Here is a 26,305-nt window from a genome sequence, read left to right on the forward strand (position 1 = left end):
GTACGCCGGGTCAGGTCTGAGTATTACCCTATCGTCCTTAAACTGTAAATAAGGAGGACGCCTAGATAATGCCTGGATGTCGCTTACTCTACGAGCTGAGGTTAGAGCTACCAGGAAGGCTACCTTGAGGGACAGGTTTTTTATAGAGGCTGATGAGATGGGTTCAAATGGAGCTTCTGTCATGGCTGTGAGGACTAGGTTCAAGTCCCATGGCATGAATCTATCCTTCACCACTGGCCTGGATCTACCTGCTGCCTTGATGAATCTACTGAGCCAGTAATTACCCGCGATGTTGCAGCTAAAGAGGGCCCCCAAGGCTGAAGCTTGTACTTTGAGGGTACTAGTGGAGAGCCCCATTTCTAGACCTTTCTGAAGAAATTCTAAGATTTGATTTATAGGAGCCGAACCCCCAGCGACTACTCTAGAGTTCTTTAGGAATCTCTTCCAAATTCTGACAAAGATCTTGGTAGTAGTGATCTTTCTACTTTTAAGTAGAGTGTCAACCAGGTCTGGGGAGAAGCCTTTATCTTTCAGCAGTGTCCGTTCAAACTCCACGCCGTCAGATGTAGGCCAGCCACCTGAGGATGAAAGACTGGGCCCTGGGATAGGAGATCCGGGATCTCCGGCAGGACCCAAGGATCGGACACTGACATGGTCCTGAGGCATGAGAACCAAGCCCTCCTGGGCCAAAACGGAGCGATCACTATAACTTTCGCTCTGTCTCTCCTGATTTTCCTCACCACTAGAGGTAATAGCGATAGGGGAGGGAAGGCATAGGATAGCCCGAAATCCCACTTTATCAGCAAGGAGTCTACCGCCAGGGGGTCTTCTCTGGGATTTAGTGAGCAAAATTGCCTTACTTTCCTGTTTTCCTTGGTGGCGAAGAGATCTATCTCTGGCAGTCCCCACTTCTGTACAATCAGGTCGAAGATAGAGTTTTTTAGGGACCATTCTCCTTGCCTTAAGAGATTGCGGCTCAGGAAATCTGCCGTGGTGTTTTTCTTTCCCCTTTATATGTAGAGCTGTTAATGATAGGAAATGCTGCTCTGCTAGCTGGAACAGCCGTTCTGCTACATTCATCAGGGATTTGGAATGGGTCCCGCCTTGGTGGTTGATATACGCTACGGTGTCCAGATTGTCGGAGAACACTCGCACATGATGGCCCTGTAGATACACAAGCAGTTCTTTAGCCGCCAGCTCTACTGCTGTCAATTCTTTCAAGTTGGATGACATCTCTATCTGATGATGCTCCCATAGGCCCTGGACCAGAATTTCCCCCATATGAGCCCCCCAACGGCTAGCATCCGTGGTGATTATGCGGGATATGTCATATTCCGAGGGAACCCCTCTGGATAAATTATTCTCGTCTAGCCACCATTCTAGGGACTCCCTTGTGTTTCGGGACAAGGTTAGCTGGCCCTCTAAGTAACCCCCAAGCATTTTTTGATGCCTTAAGAATTCGCCCTGTAGAGTTCTTGAATGAAACTGGGCCCACTGGACCGCCGGGATACAGGAGGAAAGTGAACCTAGAAGGGACATGGCTTTCCTGATGGACATGGTCGGGTTATTGGAAGCGTTCAGGACCTGATAGTGTAGGCGAACCAGCTTCTCCGGGGGCAGACGGCATTCCTGTTTTTCGGAATCTAGGATGAGGCCCAAGAATTGTTGGATTCTCATCGGCTGTAACCGAGATTTTTTAATGTTAAGCAGCCATCCTAACCGTTCTAGGGCAGACCTTGCCCTTTGTAGCTGTTGCAAACAATGGTTAGCCGTTTTCCCTACAATCAAGAAGTCATCTAAGTAGGGAACTACTAAAATGTCTGATTCACGTAGATGGGCCATAACTTCCGCTACTACTTTAGTAAACACACGGGGAGCGACTGCCACCCCAAAGGGGAGGGCCGCATACTGGAAATGTTGAACTGACCAATCTAACTGCACTGCCACTCTGAGAAAACTCTGATGATCTGCATGAATGGGTATATGGTAGTAGGCATCTTTCAAATCTAACACCACCATGAAGCAGTTTTGAAACAGTAATTTTATTGTTGAATTAATTGTTTCCATCTTAAATGGACGTGTGACCAGGAATTCATTGAGGGATTTAAGATTTATTATGGTCCTAAAAGAACTGTCTGGCTTGCGGACCAGGAACAAAGGGGAGTAGAAACCTTTCCCCCTTTCTTCCTCTGGAACTTTAGTTAGGACCTTTTTATGGCAAAGATCCCGAACTTCAGCTTCCAGGGCAGACTGTTCTGATGAGGATGACCTAAGAGGAGTGACCTTAAAACGATCTTGGGGAACCCGGGAGAATTCCAGTCGTAGGCCCGCAGTTACCACCCCCAGTATCCAGTTGCTATTAGAGATTAATGCCCAGGCCGGGTAGAAGGCAGCTAGTCTCCCCCCTACCGGAGCAACTAGTCATTGGGGCGGCTTTTTAGTGTCCCGTGCTGGACCTTCCTGGCGCCCCCCTCCTCCGAACATGAATCCAGTACCTCTCCTTTTGTCGTCCCATCTGCCCCGATCCCTGGACGGCCTCCTACGGAAATATCCTTTCCTGGCAAAGGGGCGTCTAAAAGAGGGGTTCGGCAGACTGGGGAACTTCTTTTTATCGTCCCCGGCCTTCTCTAAAAGTTCATCCAGGACGGGCCCAAACAGGTATTCGCCCTCACAAGGAATGGAACAGAGTCGAGATCTGGCCTGGATGTCTCCTGGCCAGCATTTTAACCAGAGAGCCCTTCGAGCTGCGTTGGATAAACCTGCGGTCCTAGCCGCCATCCTCGCAGAATCTGCTGACGCATCAGCCAGAAAAGCAGCAGCACTTTGGATAACTGGTAAAGCTTTTCGAATGTATGCTCTTGAGGTTCCATCCTTCAATTGGGAATCCAGCTGATCCAGCCAGACCATCAAGGATCTGGCCGTACATGTGGCCGCTACCGCTGGTCTCAAGGCACCCGCTGACATCTCCCATGTTCCTTTCAGAAAAGAATCCGCTTTTTTATCTAGCGGGTCTTTTAAGGAGGCCATGTCATCGAAAGGTATGGAGGACTTTTTGGAGGCTTTGGCCACTGCCGCGTCCAGCTTAGGGGCCTTGTCCCATTTGGTTACCACTGGGTCATCAAACGGGTACCTTCGTTTGAAGGCAGGTGGCAAAGAACCTCTTTTTTCAGGCTTTTTCCATTCTCTATTAGGTTCTGGACTTTATCATTCAACGGGAAGGATCTGCGCTTTCTGGGATCTAGGCCTCCGAACATCACGTCCTGTGCCAAAAGTTCTGGTTTTGTGTCTGCTACCCCCATGGTGGACCTTACTGCTTTAACTAACTTATCCATCTGGGGAAAGCAGAAACGGCTCGAGTCTTCCTCTGAAGATGATGAAGTGGAGGCCGGGGAATCTGAGGAGATATCGATTCCAGGTGCGGCCGAGGACTCTGAACCAGAGAGGTTAACATCTCTTCCCTTAGAGGAGTCTTTTTTAGATAGGGCCTTCATTTCTGTCCTGATTATCTCCCTCAGGCTTGTGGTGAAGTCCGGTGTTTCTTCCGCCACCTGTATGGACGGGGAAGAGTGTAAGGGCCTGTCAATCTACCCCTAGGGTACCCCTATCCAACCCCTACCGTTTGTCGCACGCATGGCTGACAACTTTTTAGGGTGGCCGTCTGGCAAAGGGCAATTACAGAGGGCACATTCCCTGTGCTTCTGCTTCCCCGTAGCTTTCCTTGCCTGTGAAAGAACAAAATAAAACACTGCATCAGGGTACATTCACGGAGATCTCTTACCCATGCAGATGAGGCAGGTACCGGGTCACGGAGGGAGGCAGGAGGGTCCTTTAGCCTGGAGGAACTTCTGTGGCTTTGTTCGCCCGTCCGTTTCTTCTTCTGCTGGCCACTCGCATGTAAATTCACTGTGGCCTGTTTCTCTGGGCGCTCCTGCGCCTCGTCCTGCTGCTCTGTGGGGGCTTCTGTCGAATCCATTGCTGGGCCTTCAGAAGCACCCCAGCAGCGTCACCTCCTGTGCTTTTAATGCCTCCCACAGTGTCCGGGTCAGCAGGGCTCTGGCGCGGCACCTCCCCCCGGGTTCTCACCCCCCCCACATGCTCCGTCCCCCCCCCCCCCCCCGGGTACCGCGCGCCGCCCCAGACCGCCGAGCACCGGCGGCGCATCCCGGAAAGCCGGCCGGCACCCGACTTCCGGTTTCGGCGTTCCCGGCCCCGCCCCTTCCGCTGCGTCACTTCCGCCGCGCGATCAAGACCGCGGGGAAAGGAGCCGGCGCGGCTCCCCCGGCTCCGGAATGCCTGCCGCCCCCACATGCGCCGACCTGCGCCCGCCGCACAGGCGCGACCGCCAGCCCCCGGCGAGAGAGAGAGGAGCAAGCGGAGACCGGGTGAATGCAACAGGAGGGACTCCAGGGGTCATACATACCTTGTGCCGGCCCTATGGAGACGGCTGTCCACCGGACCCTCTGCTCCGCCTGCTCCAACCACTGTCGTGGTGACCTACCCGGCCCCACCGAGGCGCATCCAGGGACCCGAGCTTGACCGAGGTAGGAGACCCCCCCGCTACCTGGGTCGGTCAGCCGGCCTGGGAATCCCTCGACGACTCCATGATGGACCATCTGTAGGAAGTCCCGTCCTATAGGAACAGGAAACCAACTGATGCGTGGGAGAGGTGCCGCCCTTTTGTATCTGTAGGTTTCCTGTTCCTGAAGGGCGGATCCCCTCTCTCAGGTGGTGCTGTCATGGACGACCGAATAAATAGTACATTTAATAGCAGAAAGGCGTTAATGTCAGTCAATGTATCTTTCGCGGCCCTCCAAATAAATGCCTCCTCACACCATTACTGAGCCACTGCCAAACCGGTCATGCTGGAGGATGTTCTCCTAGATTCGAACCAATGACCTTTCCCTTGATAATCAACTTAATAACACACTGAGCTAGTGTGTTATTAAGTTGATCATCAAGGGAAAGGTCACTGGTTCGAATCTAGGAGAAGCCATGAAGCAGAATTTCACAATGCTGAAGGATGTTGCAGGCACCAGAACATTCTCCACGGCATCTCCAGACTCAGTTTCAAGTGCTCTGTGTGAACCAGCTCTCATCCGAAGAGCACAGGGCGCCAATGTTGAAGCTGCCAATCTTGGTGTTATCTGGCAAATGCCAATCTCCCTACACGTTGTTGGGCTGTAAGCACAAAACCCACTTGCGGACGTCGGGCCCTCATACAACCCTCCATACCTTGGAGTCTGTTCCTGACAGTTTGGACACATGGATGTTATTGGCCTGCTGTAGGTCATTTTGATGGCTCTAGCACTGCTCCTCCTTGCTCAAAGCAGAAGGTAGCAGTCCTATGGACCCCTCCATATCTCCAGGACTGTCTCCTGCTATCTGCTCCATGCTCTGGGCACTGTGCTGACAGACACAGCTACCTTTCTTGCCACAGCTTGCATTGATGTGCCATCCTGGATGAGATAAACTACCTGAGCAACTTCTGGGGGTTGTAGACAATGCCTCATGTTTACTGTAGACGTGAAAGCAATAACAAAATGCAAGTGTGACCAAAACAAAAGCCAAAAGGATGAGAACAGAGAAATGGTCTGTGGTAACTCCCTGCAGAACAACCACTTTGATGTTGTCTTGATATTTTCCTATAATTTCTACCTGTTATCTGTTCCATTTGCACAACAGCAGGAGAAATTGGTTGACAATCTGTGTCGCTTCATAACTGGACAGGTTGATTTTACAGAGGTGTGATTAATTTGGAGTTACATTGTGTTGAAGCGGTCCTTTTTTTTTTTTTTTTTAGCAGTGTATATACAATTAGAGAGATACACTCACTGGCCACTTTATTAGGTACACCATGCTAGTAAGGGGTTGGACCCCCTTTTGCCTTCAGAACTGCCTCAATTCTTCGTGGCAGAGATTCAACAAGGTGCTGGAAGCATTCCTCAGAGATTTTGGACCATATTGACATGATGGCATCACACAGTTGGCGCAGATTTGTCGGCTGCACATCCCTGATGCGAATCTCCCGTTCCACCACATCCCAAAGATGCTCTATTGGATTGAGATCTGGTGACTGAGGAGGCCATTTGAGTACAGTAAACTCATTGTCAGGTTCAAGAAACCAATCTGAGATGATTCGAGCTTTATGACATGGCGCATTATCCTGCTGAAAGTAGCCATCAGATGTTGGGTACATTGTGGTCATAAAGGGATGGACATGGTCAGCAACAATACTCAGGTAGGCTGTGGCGTTGCAACGATGCTCAATTGGTACCAAGGGGCCCAAAGAGTGCCCAGAAAAAATTCCCCACACCATGACACCACCACCACCAGCCTGAACCGTTGATACAAGGCAGGATGGATCCATGCTTTCATGTTGTTTACGCCAAATTCTGACCCTACCATCCGAATGTCGCAGCAGAAATCGAGACTCATCAGACCAGGCAACGTTTTTCCAATCTTCTACTGTCCAATTTCGATGAGCTTGTGCAAATTGTAGCCTCAGTTTCCTGTTCTTAGCTGAGAGGAGTGGTACCCAGTGTGGTCTTCTGCTGCTGTAGCCCATCTGCCTCAAAGTTCGACGCACTGTGCGTTCAGAGATGCTCTTCTGCCTACCTTGGTTGTAACGGGTGGCAATTTGAGTCACTGTTGCCTTTCTATCAGCTCGAACCAGTCTGCCCATTCTCCTCTGACCTCTGGCATCAACATGGCATTTCCGGCCACAGAACTGCCGCTCACTGGATTTTTTTTCTTTTTCGGACCATTCTCTGTAAACCCTAGAGATGGTTGTGCGTGAAAATCCCAGTAGATCAGCAGTTTCTGAAATTCTCAGACCAGCCCTTCTGGCACCAACAATCATGCCACGTTCAAAGGCACTCAAATCACCTTTCTTCCCCATACTGATGCTCGGTTTGAACTGCAGGAGATTGTCTTGACCATGTCTACATGCCTAAATGCACTGAGTTGCCGCCATGTGATTGGCTGATTAGAAATTAAGTCTTAACACACAGTTGGACAGGTGTACCTAATAAAGTGGCCAGTGAGTGTATATCTAAGGCTGGCATCACATTTGCGTCCGGCCGAGCTGCAGACATCTTCCGGGAAGTTCCACCCACTGCCGCACCTCCTCCGGTCAGCTTCGCCTACATCTGCATGCGGCCTGCGTACCTATTTTAACATTGGGTACGCAGGCCGTGCGGATGTATGTGGATGCCTCCATATGCGTCGTTTTGACAATGCTGCGACCTGTGTTGAACGCAACGTGTTGCAATTTGTTGCAGTCGCAACAAGCGGGGAATATGATTTGGCATACATTTTTACATAACACCTATTCTATGCCCCAGAGAAGACTTAAGCAGAGGATCGAAAGAGAACAAGTTGTTCTGAAAATCCCACACCGGTAGATTAATCGTCCTGAGCAGAAAACGTTAGCAGTGACATAACTTCCCGCGAATTGCTCTTACCGGAGCCTTTTTGTCGATTGGTTTTATCACAAACTTTTTGTCGTTAAATGAGATGTTTCTGATTTCACTCCAAGGAAATCCAATCTTAGGTGTCAACCTAAGGAAAGGGAAGAGAAAGATATTTACAGCGAGATGACATTACATTTGTTCGGCAGCGCAGGATGCCAAGTAAATTACACAGAGAATCAGCTTTCCACAATGTTGGGCACAGAGAATTGCAAGAACATGTTAGCACCAGACGTGTCAAGCATGACATTTAGGAAATCACAGCAGCATCAAATTAAAGACCAAAATCCCTGAAGGTGTCACGTAGTCACTTTCATTCCCCCAAATCTGGAAAGAAAACTAGTTATAGCGCAGATGTTAACTGGGCATTAAAAAGCTTCTGAAGCCTCGAGATAATGAACTGAAGCTGCCATTTTAATTAAAGGGGAATGCCCATCATAAAGAATAACTATATGGTCAATTTATCATCAGTGGGGTCCCTGAAAAACCTAAAAGTGAAGGGGCTGAGATTCTGACACGGAAGGCTCTGTTCACATTCTTTGGATCAGCTATTACTAGAAGTGTCTATGAGCACCCCAACAGAGCCGATGGATGACCATCCACTTTGAACCATCTCCCAGGAAATTTTAAATAAGAAAAAAAAAAAAAATCAGGTTACTCCGTTTTTTTTGCCCAGATAACATGGCTATGCAGGCTACATTTTATTTTATCTGGCTTATTGAAAAAAAAAAAAAAAAAAATAGATTGGAGCAGAAAAGGAGGCACTTGATATGGCAGTAAAATGAATGGATCCTGTTCTGGAATCTGATCCACAAAGTAGAGATAACTACTGGACATGTTTACAGAGCTGGCAGATAAGTCTACCTCATCTCAGTTGGTTCTTTTTGTCACAAACGTTTGAATGGGAAAGAATTAGGGTATGTGCACACGCTGCGGATCCGCAGCAGTTTCTACTGCGTTGTACAGTACCATTATAGTATACTAGATTATGGCCCGATGTTATCGCATCGGGAGGATGCGATAGCATCACACCTCTTGCCATGTTAACCCTCAACAAACACACTCCTCAACACACACTCCTCTCACCTTTCACCATCTCCACTCACTCTTTCACTCCACATACGACCCCTTCTCTCACTCCGTCTCTCATACTCACGCCGTCATCGCCGCTGCTCCACGATCCCCGACATCTTCTTCCGCCGGCGCCATCCTGGATCCAGAAGTTGTCCACGCCGGCGACATGTTCTTGCGGCGACGCCATCTTGAGTATCGTGAAATCCCGCGATAGTCAAGATGGCGTCGCCGGAAGAACATGTCGCCGGCGTGGACGACGTCGGGATCCAAAATGGCGTCGGCGAAATCTCGCGAGTTTTCGCCGACGCCATTTTGGATCCCGACGTCGTCCTCGCCGGCGACATGTTCTTGCGGCGACGCCATCTTGACTATCGCGGGATTTCGCCGATCCAAAATGGCGTCGCCGCAAGAACATGTCGCCGGCGTGGACGACATCGGGATCCAAAATGGCGTCGGCGTAATCTCGCGAGATTTCGCCGACGCCATCTTTTTGGATCCCGAGTCGTCCACGCCAGCGACATGTTCTTGCGGCGACGCCATCTTGAATATCGCGGGATTTCACGAAATCCAAGATGGCATCGCCGCAAGAACATGTCGGCGGCCTGGAGAACGTCTGGATCCAGGATCGCGGCGGCGGAGGAAGATGTCGGGGCAGCGACGATGACGGTGTGAGTATGAGAAACGGAGTGAGAGAAAGGAATGTATGTGGAGTGAAAGAGTGAGTGGAGGTGAAAGGTGAGGGAAGTGTGTGTTGAGGCGGTGTGGTGTGTTGAGGGTTAACATGTGCGTGTGTGTGTGGTGACGTCACCGGTTACAACTGGACGGAAGTTGTTACAACCGGAAGCTGCTTAGGGCATTTATTATTATAGATGAAAAACAAAAAACGCTGTGTACATGGTGCGGATTTTTCAGCGTGGATTACAATCCGCAGCATGTCAATTCTTTGTGCGGAATCCACAGCGGAAAAATCCGCAGACCAATCCGCAGCGTGTGCACATAGCCTTACAAAAAATGTTAGCTATCGGTAGTACTTTAATGCCAAGTTTACACAGGCTGATCCAGCTTCAGATGAGCACTAAACGATCTCTAACATTTGTGTGTGTGGACACGAGTCTGCAAAATCTACAGTGTACCTTCCAACACACACCGGAATAGAAATAATCTTTTCATATGGACGAAAGGGATCTTTGGGGCCCATTAGAGAAAGCGATTAGTTCCAGCTGCGTGTAAAATTCTTCTTTATTCCATAATTTAAAATATAACATCTTCATAAGTGTATGCCACAACCATGGACACGGCAACGTGTTTCGATCTATAAGATCTTTGTCAGAGCCATATAGACACACTGCTCTCAACTGCATTATATATTACATTTGATCCAATGGCATTCATAGAATACTGTCACATGACAATTTAACCCTTAAAATAAAATTCCATATATATATATATATATATATATATATATATATATATATATATATATATATATATATATAAAAACATATTGTGAAAAAAATATTTTTCTAGAGGTGCAACCTATATATGACAATTTGCATATTGTACAAATTGGGAATTTTATTTTAAGGGTTAAATGGTCATGTGACAGTATTCTATGAATGCCATTGGATCAAATGTAATATATAATGCAGTTGAGAGTAGTGTGTCTATATGGCTCTGACAAAGATCTTATAGATCGAAACACGTTGCCGTGTCCATGGTTGTGGCATACACTTATGAAAATGTTATATTTTAAATGATGGAATAAAGAAGAATTTTACACGCAGCTGGAACTAATCGCTTTCTCTAATTGGTTTCACGTCAGTCCAGACGGAGTTCCGAGGTCTGCGGTGGATACCTGGTGAGCTGGCTTATGTTTCTTTTGTGCGTTATCTTTGGGGCCCCCCTAGTCTGCAGGTCCCAGGTGCGATTCCAAACCCTACACCTATTGTTGTTTCACCCCTGCTGCCGAAAAATTCCCCAACACACAGGCCACACGTAGTAAAAAAAAACAAAAAAAAAACACGTAGAAGTGTGAACACAACCGTACCTGCTCCTGATTATTACAGCCATAAGAAATATTTAGCATTATATGTACAATGTGAAAGAGCAAAGTAATAAACTACCTACTTACTTGTCATCGTGTTCATAAATATTAAGTCCTAACGCATCAACACCGAGCCAGAGTTCAGTCCCTTTTTTATTTTTTATTTCAAAGTAATTGACCCCATACATCTCAAGATCCTGCGCAATCTTCAGATACTCCATCATGGAGTCTTCCCTGCAGTGAGTAAAAAACAAAAACTGACACCGATTCATCATTTGGGGTTTATATTTTTTAAGACACTTTTCTGTCTTGTTGTATTTCTAGCCACTCTTTTTTGCGCTAAATGAATTTATGAATTTTGCACAAAGCAAAAACTGCTCTTTATATCTGTCTTAGACCCATTTCACAAATGGTGCAAAAATAGCTGGCAAACATAAACCGACTCTAGGTGGACTTTTTGATAGGCCACAATTATTCGATCAGTTGAAAACATGTGGAAACCCCAAACTCCGCACACAAGGGCAAACATGAGAAAGAAAAAAAACCAAAAACACATAAAATAGACTTTCCAAAAGATACAAATTAAAAGAATTAGGCTCAAGTTGAAAACTAAAAAACAAAACAAAACAAAACTGTAAATTGGGATCTACCGTAAATAGTTTGTACTTAATTTTTTTTTTTAAAATAAACTTCACTTCCTGAATGCCATTATTCTGTCAATGTAACTGTGGGCTTCTTTGTGTTAGAGGTTATATTTTTCAATATTATTTTATGGTAAAACCTGTCCAACATAAATGAGTACACCCCCTTTCAAAAATAAGATTTTAATCAATATCTCGCTGAAAACAATAACAATTTCAAACAATTTGACAAGACTGTTTCATGGAACTTTTTTTTTTTTTTTTTTCAATCCTTAACACGAAAGTAAAATCAGTAATAGAACTTTCATTACAAAATATTCAGTTTTACTAAAATTAGTTGATGCACAAATGAGTACACCCCACATGAAACTACTGCACCTAATATTTTGTATGAAGACCATGATATTTTAGAACAGCACCAAACCTAAGCCTGGAATGAACAAGTCGACGCCATATCGAAGCATCATCTTTTACCATTCTTCAAGAACTTGCTCTTTTAGAGCCTGGATGCTGGATGTAGAGTGATGACAACTTGTCTCTTCAGAATCCCCCATAGGTGTTCAGTTGGGGGTCACATCAGGAGACATAATTGGCCACAGAATCATTTTCACCCAGTTCTTCAGAAATCTAGCAGTGGTCTTAGATCACGGTCATGTTGGAAAACTGCACGTTTACCAAGGGCAAGGGGTGATGTGTTAATTCATGATACCATCCATGAAATGTAGCTCCGGACACCAGCAGCTCTCAAGCAGCCCCATGTAAGGATACTGCCACCATTGTGTTTCACTGTTGGCACCATGCATTTTTCTTTGTTCTCCTCTCCTTTGTGACGCCATAAATTTTTGAAGCAATCAATTCCACAAACATTTACCTTGGTCTCATCAATCCGGAGTGTAGAATCACAGTAGTATTCATATTTTTCAGCATGGGCCCTGGCAAATTCTAGGGGGTGGGTAGTTTTTGAGCAAGGTCTTTAGGAGAGGCTTCCTTCATGGATGACACCCATGCATGCCATTCCTCTGTAGTATACACCACATTGTGTCACGGGAAACACTATGGTTTGGCTTTCTACTTCTTTAGCTAATTGCAGTGAACTTGCATGTTGCATTTCTTCAACCCTTCTTATCACAAGATGCTCCTGTTTAGGTACCAACTTCGGCGGTCGGCCTAGACGTCTGCGAGATGGTTTCAATTCCATCTTTGTTACATTTTTTTAAATCACTGCTGCTTTAGGTTTCTGATAAGTAAAGCTTTGCTGATCTTCTTGTAGTCTTCACATTTCTTGTGTAAACAAATTATTTTTTTCTTAGGTCTTGTGACATTTCTCTTCCATGTGGTGCCATTGCTGAAAGCATGAAATGTAAAGTGGTATTCCTTGTTACGCAACACCCTTTTATAGTCAGCCGTCTGCTTGGACACCTGTGTAATGAATAATTAGACTTACAGGTTGTTGAATTTTTATTAATTAGAATCTTTTAGTCTAAACTTTAGCTTTGCACTTAGGGTGTCCTCATTTTTGCAACATGGTCTTAAATTACTTTGTTAGGCCAATTTTTAACAACAACAAATCTTGGTTCACATACGGGGAATTTTTTGTAGCACGTAAAATGTTGATTTTGAAAGGAAACTAAAAGGCGTTCTGAAAAATCTGTAGGTGTATTAATTTATGCTCAGCACTGTAGATAATTTACTGATTCATTTTAATATAATCTTTTTAGAGCAGGTGTCTCAAACTCTGTACATGGGCCGCACAGAGAAAAACAATTTGAAGTTGATGAACCAAATTTCTTGCAGGACACTGACATTTTCAGTGATACCATTTTTGTCTTTCTGAACTTCTTAAATCACTTTTTATTAAAAAAAAAAAAAATGTGTGAATCCGTAAAATAAAACAAGGTAGCTACATGCTTGTGTTTTTTGCAGTGTTAATTGTATGGGTTATAGTACAATTTTAGAGCTTTGGTTATTCCAGACTTTGCCCTATCAAATGTGCATTTTTATATTTTTTAATGGAAAAACTAACAGTATTTTAGTGGAAAATTATTTTTCAATGCTTTATTTTAAAACTTTTTTTTATATTTTCACAGAGTCCCTCTATGGGACTTCAAATTTTTCTTGCCTGATGGCTGATCTAATATCGTGCAAAACTTTGGCACTGCAGGATATTAAAAGTCAATTTTACAAAACACTGCCTGTTAGACCCCATTTATTACAGAGCTGAACAGATCACCGTAGCTGGCTGATCCGAAGGCCATTACAATGTGCCGATAGGCTTAATGAGGGAGCCCTCTCCTTCAATCATCTAGATACCGCTGTCACTATTCACAACACAATCTAAAAGGGTTAAAAAGCTTTGATTGGTGCCAATAATTATGGCGGACCGGCAGAAAGGTGTCGGCTATATACAGCAGACACCTGCTAATGATGGTGCCGGTTTTGCTTGTGAACCAACACCATCATCGTTCTCTGTACATATATGGACGTTTGCAGGAAGTCATCTCCGACTGAGCAATACATGTACGGATGATAACGGGAAGCTATAAAAAAAAAAAAAAAAATCTTACTCTCCATTTTCAACATATTCATAAGAAAGTCTGTTGCAAGGGAAAGACATCTGTGCTCTGAAACACCGCTATTCTAGAGGGTAGTGGATGGTAATGTAATGCAATATATTTAAATAGAATTTAAAAAAAAAAAAAAAAAAAGAAATAGCTTAGTTACTCACCGATAACGGTGTTTCTCGGAACCCATGACAGCACCACGGAGAGAGGGGGTCCGCCCATCAAGGACAGGAACCTACAGATAAAAAGGCGGCACCTCTCCTCCGCCCACAGTTGGTTACATGAAAAAGGCACCTCTCCTCCGCCCCCAGTTGGTCACTAGAAAAAGAGGCGCGTAGAACCCTCTGCCTCTCTCCTGCGGGGGAACCTCCTGGAGGACACTTGCTTAACAAGTTTAGGACCTCTTTTTCGAGAGCTTTTTGTTCTTTTATTGACGATCTTAGTGGAGTCATTACATATTTTTGAGGTGGGAGAGAGAGGAAGTCTATCTTTAGCCCTGACCCTGTCAGATTTATTAACCAGGGGTTGTTTGATATTTTCCTCCAGGCTGGGAGAAAAAAAAAGCTTAGCCTCCCTTCCACCCTGGGCAAACAGTCACTTGGAGGGTTTTTGTCTCGGGACGAATTACCGAAGAACCATCCCCCTGTCCCTTCTTCTGTCATCCCATTTCTGTTCCCTCGGGGGTCTCCTTTGAAAAAACTTTTTGTTACGAAAGGACTTTTTAAAGCCTGTAGGACCCAAGTTTAGGAATCCCTTCTTTTTATCCCCTGCTTTCTGGAGGATGTCATCCAGCGTCTCATCGAATAGGAATTTCCCTTCACAGGGGATGTAGCATAGCTTCATCTTAGTCTGTAAGTCTCCTGGCTAACATTTGAGCCACAGCGTTCTCCGGGCTGCGTTAGACAGGGCTGCTGCTTTAGATGACAACCTTACCGAATCAGCTGATGAGTCGGCTAGGAAGGCCGCCACTCCCCTTATTACTGGAATGGATTCCAGGATTTTCTCCCTGGGTGTACCTTCCCTTAACTGCTTCTCTAGTTGGTCCACCCACACCATGAGGGCTCTGGAGGTACATGTTGCCGCTATTACTGACCTAAGATTTCCCCCAGCTGATTCCCAAGTACCCTTGAGGAAAGTATCGGCTTTTTTTATCTAAGGGGTCTTTTAGAGTACCCATATCCTCAAAGGGGAGTGCAAACTTTTTTGAGGCCTTGGCAACCGCCACGTCTAGTTTCGGGGCTTTGTCCCAGGACGTGGATGCTTCCTCATCAAACGGATAATTTCTCTTAAGGGAAGGGACCGTGGAGTTCTTCCTATCCGGTCTTTCCCTTTCTTTTTTTATCAGGCTCTGTACATTCTTGTTTAGTGGAAACACTCTGCGTTTCTTTTGGCCTAGTCCCCCGAACATTATGTCCTGGACTAATCTATCAGGCCGAGGGTCTGCCACCCCCATGGTAGACCTTACTGCCCTTACTAACATGTCCACGTCATCTAGGGGAAAACAGTGACGGCCCCCGTTTCTTCATCTGAGGATGATAAGCCGGTGTCCGAAGTCTGTGAGGTAACTTTCCCTGACGTCGAGACTTCTGACTGGGAGCCTACCACTACATCCCTTCTTTTTGGTTTGCCCTTGTGTTTTAGGGATGAAAAGACACTCAAACTCCGAACGGATTACCGCTCTTCGATCTGAGGGGTAATCCGGGTTTTCGTCACAAAGAACTTCCTGTATGCAGGATTCGCAGAGCTTTTTATCCCAAGAAGTTGGTAGTGGTCTGCTACAGGCGGGGCACTCCCTGTTCTTTGTTTTCTCTTTCTTCTTTCCCTAATAAGGGAAAGAGTTCTATTACAATGGGGAACATTCACGTAGATCACTTACCCCATTATGCGCGGTTGCAGGTACCGGTTCAGGAGGTGGATTCAGATCCCTCACGGGTTGATCCACAGAGGGTGACTTGCTCCTCACAGTTGACTTGCTCCGCTGCGTGGAGTGGCTACTGGACCGGCCCTCATGCCTGTCCTTTTGCCGGTGATGGTGATGTCTGTGCTGCTGCTTGGGCTGCTGCATTTGCTGCTCCTCATGGTGGTCGCTGTCCTCCATGCTTACAGGACGCTTCCAGCGCGGAGCAGCTCCAGCGTTCTCCCTTTTGAATTTCCCGGCTATGAGGTCACCTCCGCTCCCAGCCTGTCCCTGTGTGTCCGTGGAGCATGCATTGCGCATGCGCCGACCGCGGGGACCCGGAAGTTGTTCATTCCATTTCCGGGGCAGCGCCATCTTGGTACACCTCTTTACCGTGGCGCTACCCCCGCCGGCGTCCTCCAGCCCCGGCCTCCTTTCCGGAGCGGCAGCTTGGTCCTCTCCCCCCCCCCGCTCACCCTGTGAAGCTCCTCGGCTACAGCAGTGGCGACTTCAGGAACCGACCCCGCCGCGACAGGGGCCTCCCCGCTGCCGGTGTACCGGACGAGACGGCCCTGGTTCCACGAGTCACCCGTCAAGGACAGGAACCCAACTGGGGGCGGAGGAGAGGTGCCGCCTTTTTATCTGTAGGTTCCTGTCCTTGATGGGCGGACCCCCTCTCTCCATGGTGCTGTCAAGGGTGAGAGAAAAACACAGTAATGCCACCATTTCTTTTTGTACAACATTCCATATTTGGCACCTTTTACAGTCCATCAGAAATAATATTACCTTTAGTCTACAGGTACGATTAAAGCAATACCAAAATGTAGGAAGCTTTATTTTTTTTCACTACTTTGGACAAAATATATCAAATAAATAAATTTTTGGCGCTGCTTTTCAATATTTATTTTTTATAAACATGGGGAGGTGGGCTTAATAAAAAAAACAAACACTAAAGAATAAAGGGGGTTTTACACTAAGCGATATCGCTAGCAATATCGCTAAAACGTCACTGATTTTGTGACGTTATAGCGATATTGCTAGCGATATCGCTATGTGTGATACTTACCAGCGACCGGCTCCCCCGCTGTCCATCGCTGATCGCGCGAGAATGTCCGGGTCCATTTCTCGTCGGGCGCTTCCTGCTGGGCTTCCTGCTGTGTGAGACGAGCGACGCTGGATGCGGGCGGGAGGACGTCAGGATCGCTCTGTGTGAAAGGTGAGTATCGTGCGCTGCGTCGCTGCTGCATCGCTGTGAGATCTGCCTGTGTGACAGCTCACTAGCGATCATTTAGCGATGCACCAGCGATCCTGACCGGGTCGGATCGCTGGTGCATCGCTAAATGTAAAAGGGCCTTTAGTTGGCAATTCTGCTATCACTTTTACTGTGCACTACAATCATATAGATAACTTTACAGTTATACATTTAAGTTTTGCTACTTTCGCATAAAAAAAAAAAAAAAAAAAAAAATTTAACACCATTTTGGTCAGCTTTTGATAACCTTGTATCCAATCTTTGTAACGAGGAATTAATGAATAAAAATGAACCAAAAAAAGCAATATTGACGTCGATTTTCAGTTTTGTTTTTTTTCATGCAGAACCACGGAATAAACAATCAAAGTTGTATAGCAATTATAGGCTTCTCTCTAAATAACAGACCTTGCAACTGTAAGGCCACATTCAGTATTTGGTCAGTATTTTACAACAATATTTGTAAGCCGAAATCAGAAGGTGAACAAATCAGAGGAAAAGTATTTGGGTTACATCTTACAAATACTGATATAAAATACTTACCAAATACTGAACATGTGAACGGGGCCTTAGACCTCAAAAAGGCGTAGCAACTCATTGGCACCTTCACCAGAGCTTTGCAAAGTGGCACCAATGGGATGACAAAACTTTTTTCTTATTTTAAGACGACCATGACGAAGAAAGAATTTTTGCTTCTAGCCAAACAAAACATCTGTATGTGTGTAAACGGCCAACTCAGACCAATTTCATCTGAGATCGGTCCAACTGATTAAACACCTGTGTGTAAATCCGGCTTTAAAAGGTTGCCCAGCCTTAGACTACAAGTCTGCAGTCACTATGGGGATTCTCTGGTGCAGGGAGCATGCAGACGTGTTCAAGTTATATATTTGGGGTCACGCGCCCTCCGCAGGCAAAGGAAGGAGAATCCTAACAGCACGCAGCAGTCCAAGGTCAGACAACCCCTTTAAGGAAAAGCAGAAAAAGTGAAGTAGAGTCTTTAACAACTTTTCTCACAGGGTGACAATGCTCGCCTGGATGAACATTTGCTCCTAATTATTGCAGTACAAGTTTTGCAGTTGCCCTGAGAGCAGTACCTTAACATGCTCCTGTGCTCTTCGTGCCAGGTTTGTATTCTTTCTTCCCATTGTTCTTTCGTTAATTTGTGTTGTTCCAAAACCCTGAGAAAAATTAGAGAAACAATGATAAATGAGCACGCATATATCAAAGCAAGAAATTCCCGGAGGGCTGAGTATTAGCAGATTACAAGCGGGGGGCAGAGGCGACATTGTATGTAAAGCAATACCATCTGTGCATAGATTGATACAGTGATTGTTCTGCACCAGTGCAGCAATCAAAGATACCGACACCTACCAGTCATCAGCGCAGGACGATAAACATCCATATGGCACTGGGAATTTCAGAGCCACAAGTTAATTTTTTTTTCTTCCAAATTAGCATTTTGGGTGAAAGCACAGGTCTTCGAGAACACCATGGCCTTTGGTTTTTTTTCCTGCAGGCATATCTCAACCATAGGCTCATCATGAGCAGTCTTGCTGCTGAGTCATTAGATATCCATAGTTTGTATAAGGTTTATGTGGCACTCCTAGGGTGCTCAAGTAGGGTTCCACCCCATATCCAAGAAAACGCAACTTGGCACTCCTTCAGTGCTGAAATAATATATTTATTTCACAAATAGAAAAAACAGAATGATCCACATAACCTGAATGATTTCAGAGTGAAAGCACAGGAGAGAGTACAGCGTGCCCTGCCAAATGCAAAATACATCATCAATGTATCGTCTCCATATTAAGGCGTTGTCTTGGAAGTTGCAATTAGTGTAGACATATTGTTCGTCAAACTCTGCCATATAACAATTAGCAGAGTTTGGCAGGGCACGTTGGACTCCCTCCAGACTTTCAGTCTGAAATCAGGTATGACCAGAGTTGCAGTTTATTACCAGCCAGTTATCCTAAAATTTAAGAATTCAAAGGTCCTTTCCTTGCCTTGCTTTCATTGACTGCCCAATCTCCGAAACCATTTAGTGCACGCAGATACAGGTTCTGATCAAAAAATTCCTACACAGACATTTTTAAATACCCCCAAGCGAGGTACATTTTCTTGCCCCCATTGACCTCAGTGTGCAAATGTACAGAAGGGGAGGGGGGGGGGGGGATTTATCCACATACAGGCAAGGGAATTGAGGTCCCTGGCTTCTTTATCTGCGAATCATCTTATGTTGTTTAGGCCTTGAAATGTCCATGCGGTCTCGTATATGTTAGCGAGACCACCCAGCATATACGGGACCGCATGTCGTAGCACAAGTTGAGTATCTGGTGTGGTAAAACCTACTTACCTGTTCCATATCATTCTGAAATAATGAAACGGTGTTTCTCAATTGAAGTTCCAGGCTTTGGAGCATATGCCTGTACCCAGAAGAGGAGGTAACAGGACTAAAACATTGAAAGTTGTCAATCCTTTTGGATACATAGGTTACACACTCTTGAACCCAAAGGACTTAACAGGGACTATGAAATTTCTAGTTCTATTTGAGACACGTTACATTTTATTTTTAATTAGCTTTATTTTCACACAGGGATCGATTGATCCTTTTTCTGCACGGGATATGGTATGGTGTTATTTTTTTCTTTCCCCTTTATTTTTCATATTGTTATTTTCCTTATTTATTCTATTATTTTTTATTGTATATTTTCTTCTTTTGGACACATCACATTTTCCGTTCCTTTTACTTTGAACTATTTTCTTTGTCTTTATAGAATCTATTTATTCTTTATATTCTATCATTTCATAGTTCCCTTATTGTTTCTAATAAACTAGATGTTATAGAAGATGCTTTCCATAAGATAGATATATATATATATATATATATATATATATATATATATATATATAGAGATATATATATATATATATATATATATATATATATATATATATATATCTCTATCTCTCTATGTACAGTTGTTTCCAAAAGTATTGACACTCCTGCAATTCTGTCAGATAATACTCAGTTTCTTCCTGAAAATGATTGCAAACACAAATTCTTTGGTATTATCTTCATTTAATTTGTCTTAAATGAAAAAACACAAAAAGAGAATGAAGCAAAAAGCAAAACATTGATCATTTCACACACAACTCCAAAAATGGGCCAGACAAAAGTAATTGCACCCTCAACCTAATACTCGGTTGCACAACCTTTAGCCAAAATAACTGTGACCAACCGCTTCCGGAAACCATCAATGAGTTTCTTACAATGCTCTGCTGGAATTTTAGACCATTCTTCTTTGGCAAACTGCTCCAGGTCCCTGATATTTGAAGGGTGCCTTCTCCAAACTGCCATTTTTAGATCTCTCCACAGGTGTTCTATGGGATTCAGGTCTGGACTCATTGCTGGCCACCTTAGCAGTCTCCAGTGCTTTCTCTCAAACCATTTTCTAGTGCTTTTTGAAGTGTGTTTTGGGTCATTGTCCTGTTGGAAGACCCATGACCTCTGAGGGAGACCCAGCTTTCTCACACTGGGCCCTACATTATGCTGAAAAATTTGTTTGTAGTCTTCAGACTTCATAATGCCATGCACACGGTCAAGCAGTCCAGTGCCAGAGGCAGCAAAGCAACCCCAAAACATCAGGGAACCTCCGCCATGTTTGACTGTAGGGACCGTGTTCTTTTCTTTGAATGCCTCTTTTTCTCCTGTAAACTCTATGTTGATGCCTTTGCCCAAAAAGCTCTACTTTTGTCTCATCTGACCAGAGAACATTCTTCCAAAACGTTTTAGGCTTTTTCAGGTAAGTTTTGGCAAACTCCAGCCTAGCTTTTTTGTGTCTCGGGGTAAGAAGTGGGGTCTTCCTGGGTCTCCTACCATACAGTCCCTTTTCATTCAGACGCCGACGGATAGTACGGGTTGACACTGTTGTACCTTCGGACTGCAGGGCAGCTTGAACTTGTTTGGATGTTAGTCGAGGTTCTTTATCCAACATCCCACAATCTTGCCTTGAAATCTCTTGTCAATTTTTCTTTTCTGTCCACATCTAGGGAGGTTAGCCACAGTGCCATGGGCTTTAAACTTCTTGATGACACTGCGCACGGTAGACACAGGAACATTCAGGTCTTTGGAGATGGACTTGTAGCCTTGAGATTGCTCATGCTTCCTCACAATTTGGTTTCTCAAGTCCTCAGACAGTTCTTTGGTCTTCTTTCGTTTCTCCATGCTCAATGTGGTACACACAAGGACACAGGACAGAGGTTGAGTCAACTTTAATCCATGTCAACTGGCTGCAAGTGTGATTTAGTTATTGCCAACACCTGTTAGGTGCCACAGGTAAGTTACAGGTGCTGTTAATTACACAAATTAGAGAAGCATCCCATGATTTTTCGAACAGTGCCAATACTTTTGTCCACCCTCTTTTTTATGTTTGGCATGGAAGTAAATCCAATTTGGCTTTAGGACAATTCTTTTTGTGTTTTTTCATTTAAGACAAATTAAATGAAGATAATACCAAAGAATTTGTGTTTGCAATCATTTTCAGGAAGAAACTGAGTATTATCTGACAGAATTGCAGGGGTGTCAATACTTTTGGCCACAACTGTATATATCTCTTTGTGAAAGTTTCGCCTTATGCCTCTTTATATTAGTCAATAGTAGCTTGTTACCTACTAATCACATTGCCTAGTAGTCTAAGTATTGTTTGAAATCACCAGAATTTTTTCAGTTATTTTCTTTTATTAGGCCGGTTTCACATTTGCGTTTAGGGCCGCAGTGTTGGCCTGCGCACGGCTGCCGCTAAGCCCCGCCTCCTTCGGTAGCTCCGCCTCCGGGCGCATGACGCTGCATGCGTCCCCTATTACTGAGGACGCAGGCCGTGCGCAGTATGAGTTTGGCGGCGCCAGCGTCCTTCTGATGGTGCGCCGACCAGCGCCAAACGCAACCTGTTGCAATTTGGTTGCGCTCGGCGCACCGTCAAAAGGACGCAGGCGCCGCCAAACGCATACTGCGCACGGCCTGCGTCCTCAGTGATAAAGATAGGGGACGCATGACGCATGCAGCGTCATGCGCCCGGAGGCGGAGCTACCGGAGGAGGCGGGGCAGGGGTGGGGCTTGGCGGCGGCCGTGCGCAGGCCGACGCTGCGGCCCTAAACGCAAATGTGAAACCGGCCTTATTCATGTAATGCGGCGCAGTCTGTCTCATTTCCACTGTAGGCTTCACCGGTGAGCGTTTCTCTGTTGACGCCTTCTGCTGATGTGCCATTAGTGCATTGATTCAGTGCCAGGTCTCTGTTGTATTTATTCTATAGAGACCTGATGATTGATGATAGTGATTACCACTTTTTGTATTTCATTCTTTTTCCAGCCTTTACAGTATACGGCATTTATTGGTCACCATTGAGCCACCATATGGTAATGTGGCTCTCTTTACTCCATTTAAATCGCTGTTACCATTAGTCATTTCTCCAATCTTTACTACCCTTATTGTGGTGATATTAAATTGATCGGATGATCCGGAGTCTCGTTCTTATCCTATTTTTTTTTTAAACTTCATTTTGATATTTTAAGCATTTCTTATGTCTGTGATATACGATTTCTAAATTTCAGTTTTTATACATATTTCATATGAGATCCCTTTTTTCCCTGTATTATGGACTGATGTATAATAATTTATACATGTGTGGTGATTATGTCTGTTTATCTGTTAAACTAGTATTTTAGTTGTGAGGAAGACTGAAACGTCAATTCTTTTTGTATGTGGATCCTTCTGTTTTTTTCTATTTGTGCAATAAATATATTTCAGCACTGAAGGAGTGCCACATTCCATTTTCTTCTTTCATTAGATATACAGTGGTGGGAATAAGTATTTGGTCCGCTACCAACCACTGAGGAGCATCTAACTGGTCTGTAGGAGCCAGAACTCAACTCATTACTTGCATTAACGACAGCTGTTTTACATAGTCACCTTTATAGAAGACCCCTGTCCACAGACTCAGTCAGACTCAAACATTTACAACATGGGCAAGACCAAAGAGCTTTCTAAGGACGTCAGGAACAAGATAATAGACCTGCACAAAGCAGGAATGGGCTACAAAGCCATAAGTAAGATGCTGGGTGAGAAGGAGACAAATGTTGGTGCAATAGTAAGAAAATAGAAGAAATACAAAATGACTGTCAATCAACATTGATCTGGGGCACCATGCAACATCTCACCTCGTGGGGTATCCTTGATCATGAGAGATCAGCCTAAAACTACACGGGGGGAACTTGATAATGATCTCAATGAAGCTGGAATCACAGTCACCAAGAAAACCATTGGTAACATTACGCCGTAAAGGTTTAAAATCCTTCAGTGCCCACAAGGTCCCCCTGCTCAAGAAGGCACATGTGCAGGCCCATCTGAAGTTTGCCAATGAACATCTGGATGATTCTGTGAGTGAGTGGGAGAAGGTGCTGTGGTCCGATAAGATAAAAATTGAGCTGTTTGGCATTAACTCAACTCGCCGTGTTTGGAGGAAGAGAAATGCTGACTATGACCCAAAGAACACCGTCCCCACTGTCAAGCATGGAGGTGGAAACATTATGTTTTGGGGTATTTCGCTGCTAAGGGCACAGGACTACTTCACTGCACCAATGGGAGAATGGATGGAGCCATGTACCGTAAAATCCTGAGTAACAACCTCCTTCCCTTTGCCAGGACAATAAAAATGGGTTGTGGCTGGGTGTTCCAGCAAGACAATGACCCAAAACATACAGCCAAGGCAACAAAAGGAGTGGCTCAAAAAGAAGCACATTAAGGTCATGGAGTGGTTTAGCCAGTCTCCAGCCCTTAATACCATAGAAAACTTATGGAGGGAGTAGAAGCGCCGAGTTGCCAAGCAACAGTCTCAAAATCTTAATGATTTAGAGATGATCTGCAAAGAGGAATGGACCAAAATTCCTCCTGACATGTGCGCAAACCTCATCATCAACTACAAAAAATGCCTGACTGCTGTGCTTGCCAACAAGGGTTTTGCCACCAAGTATTAAGTCTTGTTTGCCAGAGGGATCAAATACTTATTTCTCACTGCAAAATGCAAATAAATTAATTTACGGTATACAATGTGATTTTCTGGATTTTATTTTTAATATTCTATCTCTCAATGTTAAAATTAACCTTCCCTTAAAATTATAGACTGTTCATGTCTTTGTCAGTAGGCAAACTTACTAAATGAGCAAGGGATCAGTTATTTCCCCCACTGTGGTTTTAACCCCTTAGTGACAGCCAACTTGGTACGTAATGACCAAGCCAATTTTTACAATTCTGACCACTGTAATCCCAAAATATTCTTTAACTACATAAATAGTAAGAAACTAAAAAATGATAGTGTTGGCCCCCTTAAAAATAGTCTGGGTGAAATGGTGGATGAGGAAAAAGCCAATATGCTAAATGACTTTTTTTCAACAGTGTTTACACAAGAAAATCCCCTGACGGATTACATAATCAGGGATAAAAATTCTCTGTTAAATGTCACCTGCTTAACCCAGCAGGAAGTACGGCGGCGTCTAAAAATCACTAAAATTGACAAATCCCCGGGCCCGGATGGGATACACCCCCCGAGTACTGCAGGAATTAAGCACAGTCATAGATAGACCATTATTTTTAATCTTTAAAGATTCCATAACAACAGGGTCTGTACCACAGGACTGGCGTATAGCAAATGTGGTGCCAATATTCAAAAAGGGGACAAAAACTGAACTTGGAAATTATAGGCCAGTAAGTTTAACCTCAACTGTGGGTAAAATCCTGGAGGGTTTTCTAAGAGATACTATACTGGAGTATCTGGAGAAGAATAACCTCATGACCCAATATCAACATGGGTTTACAAGGGACCGTTCCTGTCAGACTAATCTGATAAGCTTTTATGAAGAGGTAAGTTCCGGACTGGACCAAGGGAATGCAGTGGATGTGGTGTATATGGACTTTTCAAAAGCTTTTGATACGGTGCCACACAAAAGGTTGATACATAAAATGAGAACAATGGGGATAGGGGAAAATATGTGTAGGTGGGTTAAGAGCTGGCTCAGGGATAGGAAACAAAGGGTGGTTATTAATGGAGCACACTCAGACTGGGTCACGGTTAGCAGTGGGGTACCACAGGGGTCAGTTTTGGGCCCGCTTCTTTTTAACATATTTATTAATGACCTTGTAGGGGGCATAGAGAGTAGAATTTCAATATTTGCAGATGACACTAAACTCTGCAGGGTAATCAATACAGAGGAGGACAATTTTATATTACAGGAGGATTTATGTAAACTAGAAGCTTGGGCTGATAAATGGCAAATGAGCTTTAATGGGGATAAATGTAAGGTCATGCACTTGGGTAGAACGAACAAGATGTATAATTATGTGCTTAATTGTAAAACACTGGGCAAAACAGTCACTGAAAAAGACCTGGGTGTATGGGTGGACGACAAACTCACATTTAGCGGCCAGTGTCAGGCAGCTGCTGCAAAGGCAAATAAAATAATGGGATGCATTAAAAGAGGCATAGATGCTCATGAGGAGAACATAATTTTACCTCTATATAAGTCACTAGTGCGACCACACTTAGAATACTGTGTACAGTTCTGGTCTCCGGTGTATAAGAAAGACATAGCTGAACTGGAGCGGGTGCAGAGAAGAGCGACCAAGGTTATTAGGGAACTAGGGGGTCTGCAATACCAAGACAGGTTATTACATTTGGGGTTATTTAGTTTGGAGAATCGAAGGCTTAGGGGTGATCTTATTACAATGTATAAATATATGCGGGGACAATACCAAGAGCTTTCTAATGATCTTTTTACTCTTAGACCTGTGACGGGGACAAGGGGGCATCCTCTACGTCTGGAGGAAAGAAGGTTTAAGCATAATCACAGAAGCGGATTCTTTACTGTAAGAGCAGTGAGACTATGGAACTCTCTGCCATATGATGTTGTAATGAGTGATTCCCTACTAAAATTTAAGAAGGGACTGGATGCCTTTCTTGAAAAGTATAATATTACAGGGTATATACACTAGTTTCCTTAATATTGCGTTGATCCAGGGAGCAAGTCTGATTGCCGTATGTGGAGTCAGGAAGGAATTTTTTTCCCCAATGTGAAGCTTACTTGTTACCACATGGGTTTTTTTTGCCTTCCTCTGGATCACCATGTTAGGGCAAGTTAGGATAGGATATGGGTTGAACTAGATGGACTTAAAGTCTCCCTTCAACCTTAATAACTATGTTACTATGTTACTGTCAGTTTATGAGGTTATAACTCTGGAACGCTTCAACATATCCCATTGATTCTGAGACTATTTTTTCGTGACATATTGTACTTCATGTTAGTGGTAAAATTGCTTTGATA

At 44.5% G+C, this 26,305-nt stretch overlaps 1 protein-coding gene across 1 annotated transcript in view; it reads right to left on the minus strand.

Annotated features, from left to right (window-relative positions):
- RDX (radixin) overlaps window positions 1-26,305 on the minus strand; it is a 155,621-nt gene that overhangs the window by 40,758 nt on the left and 88,558 nt on the right. The window contains exons 6-8 of the mRNA XM_073583101.1: window positions 18,030-18,113; window positions 10,675-10,821; window positions 7,464-7,560 (exon numbers count right to left, since the gene is read on the minus strand). Of these exons, the coding sequence (XP_073439202.1) occupies window positions 7,464-7,560; window positions 10,675-10,821; window positions 18,030-18,113 (328 nt within the window). The remainder of the gene's footprint in view (window positions 1-7,463; window positions 7,561-10,674; window positions 10,822-18,029; window positions 18,114-26,305) is intronic.

Source organism: Dendrobates tinctorius, unplaced genomic scaffold (genome assembly GCF_039654945.1).
Source record: "Dendrobates tinctorius isolate UK_male_01 unplaced genomic scaffold, ASM3965494v1 ptg000075l, whole genome shotgun sequence".
NCBI classification, from domain to species: Eukaryota; Metazoa; Chordata; class Amphibia; order Anura; family Dendrobatidae; genus Dendrobates; species Dendrobates tinctorius.